General features: G+C 44.3%; 1 protein-coding gene across 2 annotated transcripts in view; it reads right to left on the bottom strand.

Annotated features, from left to right (window-relative positions):
• Window positions 1–11,217, bottom strand: part of Ugcg (UDP-glucose ceramide glucosyltransferase) — a 34,127-nt gene extending 22,910 nt beyond the window's left edge. The window contains exon 1 of one of the 2 annotated variants that reach the window (XM_051162667.1): window positions 11,053–11,217. In XM_051162667.1, the coding sequence (XP_051018624.1) occupies window positions 11,053–11,150 (98 nt within the window). In that variant the 5' untranslated portion in view covers window positions 11,151–11,217. The remainder of the gene's footprint in view (window positions 1–11,052) is intronic. The other variant, XM_051162660.1, reaches the window with a different exon arrangement.
• Between the last annotated feature and the right edge of the window lie 2,289 nt (window positions 11,218–13,506).

The raw sequence follows: 13,506 nt of genomic DNA, 5'->3' as shown, positions 1-13,506 counted from the left end.
GGGGTGAGACGCAGGCAGCTGAGGTCTCTTAAGTCCCCTTCCCCCTCCCTGCAACTCCAAAGCACAAAGCAGAGAACCACAGACCTTGGAGACTGGGTTACTGCAAGGAGAGAAGGCAGGAGGTGGGAGCTTTTAGAAAGAGCAGCAGTGGCAGGATGTAGTAGTCTAAAGGGCTGGGCAAGTTCTGTGAGGATGGGAGGAGAGTCACCCATTGTCAGAGACATTCCCTAACCATCATAGGGCTCACTTAATTCACTTCCGGGTTATTTTTAGGTTGCCTCTGGCAGTGTACAGCCAAGTAATTTAGAAGCCTGAGCTGGTGGCAGGCTGCCAAGGTTTCTAACTCCGAGCACTAGCTATGTGCCCTTGGGCAAGTTGTTTCTCTATGTGTACATAGTAGTGTCTACCTTGCAGGGCAGTTCCAGAAATACAGGCTCAAAAGTAAACATTCAATGACAGCTAATACCAATACAACTCAAACGAGCAAATAGAAAAAAGAAAAGGACTAGCAGGGCACAGTGGTGCACCCCTGTAACCCCAGTACTTGGGAGGCGGAGGCAGAGGCAGAGGCAGGTGGATCTCTGTGAGTTCGAGCCCCCAGAAAAAAGAAGAAGAGGAGGAGGAAGAGGAAAAGACTAATGCAGTACTTCAAGGATGTTTTCTGCCATGTGCAACTGTTTTGATTTACCACAGTTCAGAGATTTAAATTTAAGGATGTCAAACAGTGGAAGAGAGAAAACTAGAAATGAAATAGATGGTATGATGAAGGTGGTGTGTGTGTGTGTGTGTGTGTGTGTGTGTGTGTGTGTGTGTATAAAGAGAGAAAGAGAAAGAACATAATTAAAACAGAGAAAGTGAAAATATGGTCTAAAACACACAACCTAACACTCAACTTAAATCATATCCAAGAGTCAAGCAAACAGACACGTGCCTGAAATCCCAGCACTCTGGAGTCCTTGGTGGTGGGATCCCAAGTTCAAGGCCAAACTGGGCTACACAGAAAGAACCTGAAACAAACAAATGAAAGGAAAAAAGAAGAAAGAAGGAAAGCCAATATATAGGCTAGTGTAATGCTTAAAGTGGGAAAAATTATGCCAAATATTTCAGAAATATTTAAAGTTTTAGAAGGCATAGCTCAGGGGTAGAACATTGGCCTACACAGGTGAGGCCCGAAGTTCAATTCTCAACACTGCAATAAACAAATGTTTTGTGAACATCCAAATCCAAAAGTGTAACAACGCAAACATGGGACTAAGAAACATTAAATATAATAAATTATCATGAGTCAAGAATGGCCTGCCAATGCTCTTTGGTTAGCTTAGTTTAAGCTGAGCTTTTCAAAGACAGGTTCCCCCTGCCCAGCGCCCCCCAGAGAGAGGCTCTCCAATGTCCTGAATCTGTGTGGCATCCTTCAAACCTGCCTCAACTGTTGGGTCCCCAAACTACAGGAAGCCCCATCATTTGTTCCCGGTAAATGAAGAACCTGAGACGCGCGCAGGATAATTTCTGCTCTGCAGCAGATACAATATTCAAAGTAATTCCTGATTACTATCCAAGCTAATCTGACTTGGTGAGGGACCTAGGAAGAGACTGGATCTATCTAACACAGTCTGCAGAGCACAGGCTACCCACCCAGAGCAGAGGCTAGCCACCAGCTTCCCTACACTTTGCTGCGAGCCCCTCTCCATGACCTAGTTTAATACCTGGAACACTAGCTCTTGCTTAGGGGTAGCACGAGCTATAATTGGGATTTTATCAATATTCTTTGGTTTTTCAGAAGACAGGGTTTCTCTGTGTGGCCCTGGCTGTCCTGGAACTCACTCTGTAGACCACGCTGGCCTCAAACTTTTTTTTTCTTTCTGAGACAGGGTCTCTCTGTGTAACAGCCTTGGCTATCCTGGACTTGCTTTGTAGACCAGGCTGTGGCCTCAAACTCTTACCACTACCTCCTGAGTGTTGGGATTAAAGGCATGAACCACCACTACCTGGCTTTTTAACAGAATTCTTTATTCTAGTGAAGTATCTTCTCTCTTAACAAATATATCTATTCAATTTTCAAAAATCAGCTTTTTTTTTTTACAACTTCAGAAATACAGAGGGTACATAGTGAATGACCCTATTATACGGTTAGACAGTGGGTTTGGTTTCACTCTTTAATGAGCAAACTTAAGCGGGCAATTTGAAGGAGCTACTAAAGTAGTAAATTTTTTTTTAAAAGTATAATTTTTCCAACTAGGAGCTAGTGTTATTCTCAAACAATAACAAAAGCATTCAGGTTATTGTGGCAAAGCCACCATCAAATAAATCAAGGGCAGGAAGAGAGGTGTTTATAGCACTGTGTGCGAGGCTGGCCCTGCTAGCTGCAGGACACTGAAGCTGGCGGCACCATTAGGATGCTAACTGAGACCAGCTTAAACTCCAAACATCAAGAAAAACAAGCCATGGGCAAAGAAAGAAAGGGTGTGAGTCTCACCTTCTCCGCTGAACTACGCACACAGGTAAAGGAGTGGCAGAAAGAGACACCCAGGGGTTCTCGTGGAGGCTGCCTGTGCTCTGACTTGACCCCCCAACTCCTTCCCTGGCCTCTGAAAGGGCTCCTGTGGCTTTCATGGTTTTAACTTGTCCTTGTTTTAGCCTTCCATCTTTCAGGCTCACTCACCAACAGCTCTGACTTGAAGGTCTCCCCTACTTGTAGTATCATTTGGACTTAGCTGAGGCAGGACGGGAGGGAAGGAGCAGCCCCTGGGAGATGGCAGACTGAGCAAAGGTGGAGAGGTGAGCAAGGCTCAGCCCCTCCACAGGCCTGGTAGCTGCTTTGGTAGTAATCTTAAAGAGGGTGAGGCACCAGGACTTTGTTTAAGGCTTCCAAGAGTAGGCACCTTGCATCATAGCTCCAGACTGCACTCTTGTTTTGTGTTGTTTGTTTTGTTTGACAAGTTCTGCTGGGTGTTTCCAATAAAGCAACTGGTGCAATGCCAGGAATTGCTCTTCAGTGCTCCACACCATCCTTGTTAATGTTTCACATGTAATTGGGCTGACTGTGGGATCAGCATGCCCATCACAGTTAGCCCTAGTGATTAGTGGCCTCTGTCACTGCCACATGTAATTGGACTCTGGAAGGCTATTGCTGTGTGTATGATCGGTATGGGCTGGGTTGTGACTCAACGTTATAGCCACGGAACACTTATCATTTCAAGATGGGCATCTACGTAGGCTTTGGCAGCAGCCAAGCCTACCTTCTCAGTGCATTTGTAACTTTGCTGACACAAGGTCCCCATGATAAAGAGAACCAACCAGGAATTAGCTGGCTGTATAGGAAAGCACACAGTCTCCACTGGACAACAGACTCACATAGCACAGAATATAAAGGAGTCCTAGCACCAGAAGAGGCCAGCGGGAGATCTCAACAACAGCCTCACAAACAAGCAAGCCCGCCCACCTCACTAAACCTGTGGAGAGGCTACAATTAACTCCAGTCCACAGGCAACAGTGTTGTGCTGATAGCAACCCAGAAAAGGAACTCACAGAAGGGTCTTCCAGATAATGCTCAAAACCACACCACATCCTTGACCATACCATCATGAAGGCAAAAGCCACCAGAAGCAGTGGGCCAGTCCCCATTCAAAGCATATTCCAGCCTTAAACTATTCTCTGTCTGAAAAGCACCATGGATGGAGAGAGAAGAGGGACACTCTGTGAGGTTGACGTTTGTGAGCCAGGCCTGGCTAGCCCTGGGCTCTGCATTCCCCAAAGGACAGAGCTGAATGTAAAGATTATTTTTAGCAAGACAACTGGTCCCTTAGGAAAACCTGTTGAGGGAAAATTTAACACAGACTCTGATGTAAACAGATTGACATGAACTGACTCCTATTTCACCTGCGGTTGGTTTAGACATAGAACAAAATTCCACTTGGTCCAATTTCATTAAAATGTATGCCTACTAAAAGCATCCCAAATTCTGCCCATTTGCCTCAAACTGCAGTTACCACCAGAAGCTGAGATAATAGATATATAGCCATTATATATGTATATATAATTTTATATAAATATTATATATAAAGCATATGTGGGTACAAAGCCGGGCATGGTGGCACACGCCTTTAATCCCAGCACTTGGGAGGCAGAGGCAAAGGCAGGCAGATCTCTGTGAGTTTGAGGCCAGCCTGGTCTACAAGAGTACAGGACAGCCAAGGCTACACAGAGAAACCCCTGTTTTGAAAAGAGAGAGCGAGAGAGAGGGAGAAACTCAAAAGATCATTTTATTCAAGAAGTAGTAATTGAATGCTTAGTGGACCCTGGAGTCACGGTGGTAAACAAGTCAATATCTGTGCCCTCACAAACTTACAATGTATACAGAAAAGAGCAAATCACTTTCGACTTAAATGAGTAATCCCCCCAAACCACACAAGGTTATAAGAAGTGACACGCCACACCTCCCACAAAACTAGTCTAAACTGACTTGAATGAGTAAGAAATAGCTGTGCAAAAAGGAAGGAAAAATAAAATGCTTTAAGGAGAGACAGAAAAGAGGGAGAAAGAAAAAAAAAAAAAAAGATAGTGATACCCTGAAGACAGTACAGTGAACATCCAGAGGAATGCCAGTCGTCCAGTGCTGTTGAAGAGAGAGGGCAGGTCCTGCCTATGCTCCCAATGACCTCGAGTTTTAACCTGAAGGCAGCGGGGAGTCACGGTAAGACCTGAAGCCCATGGCCCAGGATTTCAAAACGATGATTAAGTTATGATGAGAAAATTGAAGCAGAATGGGAGTTTATGGGGATGAGTGGAGTCAACTGTGTGGGAAACTGAGGACAGCCAATCAAGAGAGCTACCACTGAGTGTAGGATGGCGGCGCATGCCTGTAATCCCAGCACTCGGGAGGCAGAGGCAGGTGGATATCTGTGAGTTCAAGGCCAGCCTGGTCTAGAAAGTGAGTCCAAGATAGCCAACGCTATATAGAGAAACTCCATTTCAAAAAAAAAAAAAAAAACAACAACAACAAACAAACAAAAAAGAGCCATCACTGAACAGTAAAGCTGAGTTATAATTTTCACTTTGCTCTTTAGAACCATCACTAGGAAGGCAGAGGCAGGCAGATCTCTTAGTTTGAGACCAGCCTGGACTATAGAATGAGTTCCAGGACAGCCACTGCGACACCGAGAAACCCTGTCTCAAAACAAACAAACAAACACCCCAAATGAAGCAATAATAATGATAAAACAACAACAACAACAACAACAAAAGAACCATCACATTATGCCTAATTCTGTATTTTTTTCTGGGCTCAAGTTCTTTAAAGGTTAAAATGTCCCAATCGTGCTAAACAGTGTCTCCCGTGGACCAAAGTCCAAGGGCAACCTTCCAGGAGAGAAGTTCTTGGCGTTTCAATCTATGAAATGAAAGAGGGGGAGGTAGATTATGTCACCTAAATATGCCAAGTGCTCTGACTTGGGTTGAAAGGCACCTGATGACAGTTACCCCATACAATGTGGAAACTCCATTCAAAAGCAGTACATACACAAGCGGCTGAACAACAAACATCAGAAACACCATTTCTGTAGAAAGCAGAATCAACGTTTTAAAAAAAAAAAAATCTAGGAAACTGACTTCTGCTTTAGAAAAAAATTGATTGTGAATATAAGAAGTATTTCTGGGTCTGGAGAGATGGCTCAGCAGCTAAGACCACTGGCTAAGCTGGATGTGGTGGCGCATGCCTTTGATCCTAGTACTGGGGAGACGCAGAGGTGGACCTCTGTGCAGGCCAGCCTAGTCTACAAAGCAAGTCCAGGACAGCCAGGGCTTTACACAGAGAAGCTCTGTCTTAAAAAAAAAAAAAAAACCAACCTCAGCCGGGCGTGGTGGCAGACGCCTTTAATCCCAGCACTCGGGAGGCAGAGGCAGGCGGATTGATATGAGTTCCAGGCCAACCTGGTCTACAAAGTGAGTCCGGGACAGCCAAGGCTACACAGAGAAACCCTGTCTCAAAAAAGAAAAAGAAAAAAAAGAAAAACAAACAAACAAAAAAACCCCAACCTCCCCCACCCCCACCAAAAAAAAGTACTGTAACTCCAGTTCCATGGGAAGCAATGCGACCTTCCGGCCTTTGTGAGCACAGGTGATAGACACGGCGCATATACATGCAGACAAAATACTCATACGCATAAAATTAAATAAATACATCTTTAAAACACAAAACAAAACAGTATTTCCATGCTGGCCTGTTACTTCAATCAATTAACCAAAACGTACTATCAAATGCTGATCACTAGAGCATATACCCAGAAGGGAGAGGCCATCTGGAGATGGAGAAGGGAGAAGGGAGAGGAGAGCAGGAATGGATGGGAGATACATGAACCATCCAAAAGGATGGGGCCCACGCTGCTCCAGATTTGTGTGCCTTCCTCTCAGTCCCCAACTAGGAAATCAAACTCACTGTGACAAAAGGAAAAACCAAATAACCCATAAAGACCACTTAGCCCGCACTGACTGCCTGAGACAATCATCGCCTGCTACTTTTAGAAAATCGGAACTCTGGGGAATGAGACCCTTCCCGTAAGTATCTGCCATCTAAACAATACTATGAAGTGACTGTGTCTCAGTTTGGTATTAAAGTTGAGCGGGAACAAAGTGGGTGGTAGAGATATCCGTGAGCAGAGACAGATTCAAAATATGGAAAATACCCCTTTCCATTTTACAGACAATTACTCTTTATTGGAGGAGGCTGCTCGTGGGAATTGTGAGGCCTGTGATCAGAACAAATAACTTCACTGAAAAAGAGCCTCTCAATGTGTTACTTAAAAGCTAGCTACACTGTTTAAAATACAGGCCAGGGCTTTATCTAACCATAAGATACAATAGAACAGATTAAGCAGATGCCATTGATATATTGTATCTAATTTTAAAAAAACAACTTTTCAAATGCCTTACATTCTATTGCATTATTGGTGCTACTTGCACATCTTCAACAGTTGGGAGCCCACTCTGATGCTGGCCTGACTCCCCAAACAGGGCTGAGTATGTAGATACCCAGCAACTGCCAGACCAACCAGCTGCAAGCACAAATTTTCAGGGAGAGGGCACCACCATCTGCCTATGTTATCTCTGCCTTACTTAAAAGGACAGGAGAGATAAAGATAGAACATGCATTCAAAAAACATACCCTTTTATTAAAATAAAGATGATTCTGCATAGTATTTTAACCAAAATACTATTTCCATAGTTCTTTAACTTTGTTAAATGCTGATGCAATTGCAATTTTACTTACAGTTAGGAAAGGGCAAACAACAAACAAACAAACAAACAACACCAGCAAAAACCCAACTTTGTTCTCTGCTTGAAAACAATTCTTATCAAACTGGGAAGTATCTTACTTAATTTTTTATTTTTACTTTTTATGAAACCATATGTGCGAGAAAAAAAAAAAAAAAAAAAAAAAAAAAAAACCCAAAAACAAGCAAACAAAAAGTGACAGTGGGACCAGATCACAGAATAAAGATACTTATCAAACAAACAACAACAAAAAGTATGTCTGAATCTATATATATGATTCGTCTGCTGGTTATTTGCTGTTTTAGTTTTAGTTTTTGTGAGTCAGGGTCTCACAGTACACCTTAGGCTAGCTGTCAGGGCAGTCCCTTACCTCAGCCTCCTTGAGTGCTGAGGTTACAGGTGTGCCTCAAAGCAGTTACTTTGAGTGTTTGCCTTATATTTACTTTCCATTTCAAAGACATATTTACAAGGCCTGTATTTAGCATGAAACCTGCTATAAATTATGTTTCCTTTGTTTGATTTGCACATCTCTTTTCATGAACTTTTTCTTTTTTGGCTGGTTGGTTTTAGTTTTTTGAGACAGGATCTCTCCCTTATGAAACTCTGGCTGTTCTGGAACCCACTATGAAGACCAAGCTGGCCTTGAATTCAAAGACTCAACTACCTGTGTGCCACCATACTCAGACCCAGAACATGTTCTTACATCAGTATAAAAAGGGTAATATTGAGGCAGGAGATATGACTCGGTAGGCAGAGATGCTTGCTACCAGGCCTGATAACCTGAGTTCAATCCCCAGGCCTCGTGGTAGAAGGTAAGAATTGAACTAACACTTGCGGGTTATTACTGAGGTTGTCACACACATGCATGCGTGTGCATATACACAATTTTTAAAAATTTAAAGGTAATACCTCTAGAGTATTAAAAAAAATATTATGGCAGGCATGGTGGCACATGCTTTTAATCCCAGCACTTGGGAGGCAGAGGCAGGTGGATCACTGTGAGTTCCAGGCCAGCCTGGTCTACAAAGTGAGTCCAGGATAGCCAAGGTAACATACAGAAACTCTGTCTCAAAAAACCAAAAAGAAAAAAATAATAATTACAAAGCCTTTTTACAGCACTTCAACAAAGCTAAATATTTGTGGTATGCTCAAAAATGTAAAATTATAACTGAGCACACACCTTTAATTCCAGCACCTTGGTAGAAGCAGGTGGATCTCTGTAAGTTCAACGTCAGCCTGGTTTATGTAATAAATTCCAGGTCAGCCTGAGCTACCTAGTAAGACCCTATCTCAAACAAACAAAACAAAAAAAAACGAAAAAAAAAAAAAGTAAGATTATTAAAATTTCAATCTATTCTAAGATCTCATTGTATAACAACAACAAAATGCTGAGGAATCACAGTGTAATATGTAAAAAAATTAAAAAAGAAAATCCACAACAGTAGAAGGAAACAGACTGACATAACTAACATATATAATTAGGAATACAGACAATAAAAGCAAACAGAACAGGAGACTAGTCTATTTAACATCCCAGCTTCAAGTTGAGAGACAATAAAAAAGACTGGAATGTAACAGCATGTGACAGACTAACATAGGCGTCACCTTCACATTAAGCAGAGGAACTTGGCAATAGACTGCAGAACAAGCAAAAGATTACATCCACACAACTTATTACTAAATGAAACTAGCATATACATATCTGAAAAGCTACTCAGTGGAACCAGTAACTGAATGGATGAAAACCAAAACAAAAGAAACAGTGAAGAGCAAGGGATGCAGAGCAAGAAAGTATCCATCCTCCAGGATAGCTAGGACTATGAGTAGCTATCACATTTTTTATAAGGCAACATTGCATCAAAGATTAAAGGATGTACCTTTTCTGGTCCAATACCTTCTCCCTCTAAAATGTAATCTAAGGAGATGCATGTATAAGGATTTATCACAGGGACTACTAATGTCTCTCTCTTAGTGATAAAGCACTTGCCCAATGTGCAGAAGGCCTTGGGTTCGGTTCCCAGCACAGGAAAGTTAAATACAAATGAAATCATTATAACGCTGCTTAATAAACTGGACTCAACCAAATAGCCTATCAATAACAATAAATAAGTATTAATAGCTCAAAGCTAAAATGTCATGCATCTACCTGAAATGATGGAAAGACCTCACACATTTGTTGATATGAAACAAACAAACAAAACAAGCCAGGTCACCTTTCGGGCAGCTCCTCCCCATGAGCAGGAGCCAGGGGTGTTTGGTCTTCCTGCTTACTTCTAGCACCTAGAATAGTGAGTGTCCTGTGCCGCCAAACCACTTACTAAGTAGGTGAGATTTTAGCAGGCTACAGAACTGTACTCAACAGTCATGGCATGGCCTCCTCTCTTCTCTGTCTGCCCTCTTCATATAAAAAAATATAATTGGGAAGGCAGACAAAAAGGTTAACAGTAATATTTTGGTATGTGTTATAACTATCTTTATTCCTTTCTATACTGTCTAAGTTCCTTATAAACTAACTATTGATTTTTAAAGAGCCCATGTAGTTAAAATTAATACAGCTTAAAAAGTCTAAAGTCAGCAATGCCATACCAACGAGGTGTGTTTTCTTTCACTTTAAAAAAACAAAAAAACAAAAAAAAAACCTGTCTCCTTATCTTGTACAAGTGTCATCTTCCTCAGTGTCAGGAAATGGCGCACGGAATGGAGAAAAAGCATGTTTTCTATAGGGTACAAAAAGCATCTAAAAGTAATTGCCTTAACATCCTTCCCTGGTTTTCACTAACATACATCCTATTCTGTCCTATTCCTATTTGGTGGTAGCCCCGCTCCCCTTTTCAGATTAAAATGCCAAATGAGTTCATCTCTTATACATTTATTTCATTTGAAGACATTTTGCTGAAGGATCAAAACTATTCACCTATCTCATGTCTCTCTCCACCCCGTCACCTTGTTTTGTTTTATTCATAAGCTTTATAGGGAAGAATAACCTTATATGGATTTTTATCATGTTTCATCCTTCTAGAATGTAAGCTTCACGAGGACCGGAGTTTTGTCCTGCTCCCACCTGTGTCCCCAGCCCAATACTAGGTGGTGTCTAGTAGGCCTTGGTACCTGTCAAATGAAAAAAAATTATGTGGAAAACAGAGAAAGGATACAACTCCAAAGAAGCCAATAATGAGCGAACTGGAAAAAAAGAAATCATAACAAATGCCGCCACCCTGACAGGACTGGCCGCTGTAACACGGGTTCCGAGACGGACGTTTTTCAAGGCGGGCAGGTGCTCCACACCTATCTAACTACACAGCTCTTCAGGAAGGAGGAAATCCACAGGGAAGTGGGACAACTGTTGGTGAGCAGCTCCCGGAAGAGTGTAAAGGACCATCACCATAAGAGAGACGTGGCCCGCGCGGAGGGAGGGGAAAACCTCACAATACACCATACATCTTAGCCCAGATGGATTTAAAAAACAAAAACAAACAACAACAACAACAAAAAACCCAAAACCAACCACACGAATCTCCTATACAATCAGACAAGCAGGCAGTCACCCTTCCACCAGACACTGAAACAGGCTGCTTTCCTAGGGCTCTGCAATCGCCTGCAACCCAGGAGTCCGGTCGCGACTCCAGCGCTATTCCCTCTCCAGGACCCGGCGCCACACCGCCCCTAGGAGACCGATGGGGGAACCGTTTGTGGATCAGCTTTCTCTACCCCCGGAGCGCGCTACCCTCCACCGCACACACGCCTGCCAGCCCAGCCGGTCCCCGAGGCCCCGACCCTCCAACTCACGTGTAGATGATGGACATGAAATGCATCAGCCACAGCACCACGAAGAGCACGAAGCCGAACAAGGCCATTCCCTCCTGGGCCAGGTCCAGCAGCGCCATCCCCCGGCCCGCTGGCCCGGCCCGGCCCGCTCCGGCCGCCGCGGACAGCGCTGCCGCGGGAGGAGGACGCGGGGGCCGCCGGGTGCGGGGCGCGGGCCGCGAGTGGAAGGTGGGAGAGGAAGGGCCGGCGGGGCGGCGGGCGTGCGGACGGAAGGGGCGGGCAGGGCCTGCGCGCCCCTGGCCGCTCGGCGCGCGCTCCGCACCGCGCGCTCCTCAGCGTGCGCGCGCTGGTGTGCTGCGGGCGCAGGCTGACCGCGCTGCGTGTTCCCGGCGGCCGTTGCCGCGCGCTCGGGCTCCCGTGGTCCAGACCCTCCCGGCTGCCACCGCCGCCGCCGCCGCCGTCCCTGTCCCTCTCGCTGGCAGAGGCTCTGCGTTCTGGCCGTCCCTACTGCCGGCGCCCGGAGTCCCGGCACGATGCGGTCCGCCCCGCCCCGCCCTCTGGAGCCCGCTGCCCGCCCCCCCTCCTCCGACTCTGGGGCGGTGTCCTTGCTCCTCGGTGCCCGCCCACGCGCCCACGGGCGGAGCTGCCCCCGCGTGCTCGCCCCTGGCAGCCACCAACCGCTGCTGCCGCCCGCGCCCGTGGGTTCAATCTTCCTGCGCCCCCTGCACGGTCTCTAAGCAGCACGCGCCGCCTCTACACTTTATCTTGGCCAAATCCCGAGGAGCCAGGAGACTGTTATTTTAGGAATCCCCGAACACAGAAATGGAAGAATCCCTTGACGCTGAATTCGCCCAAGATTATGCGCCCTCTAGGGCAGTGTAATTTGGCTAAAATGTAGCCCAATGTAGCTAGTTCAAGTAGGGGTGGGCTGTTAGTGTTGCCAGTACACCAGCAACAAACTATCCCTTTCATAAATCTTGTGTTATTTTGCTGGATTTTGAACATACTGGGTTAAATTACGTCGCACTCTTTAAAAAGACTTAAAATATTGCTAGTACGAAAATGTTTAATTGCATATGTGCAGGATATTGAAAATAGGGAAATAAAGCCTGGGCACTGTGTGAGAAGCCTATATGTAGCCCATTTACTCCTGGAACTGAGGCAGGAGGACTGCTTGCACTTGAGCACACACATTCCAGGCCAGGCTGGACAAATTCAGTGAACACCTGTAGTGAAAAAACAAAATAGTATTGTAATTTTAAATCAGTCCTGGGAGAGGCTGGTAGTAAATGTTTCCATTTGTTTCCTAAACCTGGTTACATTTATGTTGTTTATAATTGTTCTGTGTTTAAACTGTTTATTATTCAAGTTATTTTTTTTTAATCCATGACCTCCCTCGAAGGATTTCAGTATTCAATTCAGTTTTAAAGTTGTTTGTTATTGCTTTGCTTGTAGTTAATAATAATTGGGCTGCCTCCGTCTATGGTTTACACATACAAGAATTGAAGGTTTGCAATGTCCTTTGTTCTACTGGTGTAAAATCAGTGGGAACGAACCATGTTCAGAATTAATTTCCAACACTGGAAGAGGCAGAGGCAGGCGGATCACTGTGAGTTTGAGGCCAGCCTGGTCTGCAAAGCGAGTCCAGGACAGCCAGCGCTATCACACAGAAAAACCCTGTCGCAAAGGGGGTTTAAAAAAAGGGGAGGGGGGAGGAAGAAATTTCCTTTGAATTGTTGAGAGTTGCTGGTTGATAGAGTTACCACAGGATGGAATCCATACACGAAAATAATAACACAGGTTTTTTTTTTAATGCCGTGATTGTGATTAATCAATTCTAAGACCCTCTTTTAAAGAATTTTTTCATCTTCAAGATTAAAAAAAAAAAAGGGAAATGTACCTCATACTTAATGATATCTTACAAATAAAATAATAAGCCAGGTTTCTTTTTCTTACAACGTGTTCGCTAGTCATATACAAAACAATGCTGTGTTTTGGACTTGGTCAACGACATGAATTTCCTAGTTTGAACATTGTGTAACATTTTGAATTTTTCCAAATCTTTCCTAGACCCTTACAGCAAAGTTACGTACAGTGTGGTGGGTAACACAGAAAGACCAAAGAAAGGTGGTGTAATTGGGTACAACCAAATAAAGATCAACTATGTCGCACTGCATCTTGGTTAAAATTTGTGCGCTGAAACTTGGCTTTCAAACACTAGCTCTAGGGCTGGAAAGATGGTTAAGAGCACTTGCCACTCTTTCAAAGGACCAGGGTAGGAGGTGCATGCAGTGCCCATGGATGACAGAAGAGGGCGCCTGATCCTTCAGAACTGGAGTTACAAATGCTTGTGAGCTTCCAAGCAGGTGCCACAAAGGTCCTTTGGAAGAGTAGCCAGTGCCCCTAACCGTTGAGCTGTGCCTCCAGCCCAAGGAAAATATCATCTTTAATGAAACTTATTAAAGGCACAAATCT

Source organism: Acomys russatus, chromosome 2 (assembly GCF_903995435.1).
Source record: "Acomys russatus chromosome 2, mAcoRus1.1, whole genome shotgun sequence".
In the NCBI taxonomy this organism is placed as follows: domain Eukaryota; kingdom Metazoa; phylum Chordata; class Mammalia; order Rodentia; family Muridae; genus Acomys; species Acomys russatus.
Note: the sequence above shows the minus strand (reverse complement) of the source record. Positions and strands in the feature narration are given on the sequence as shown.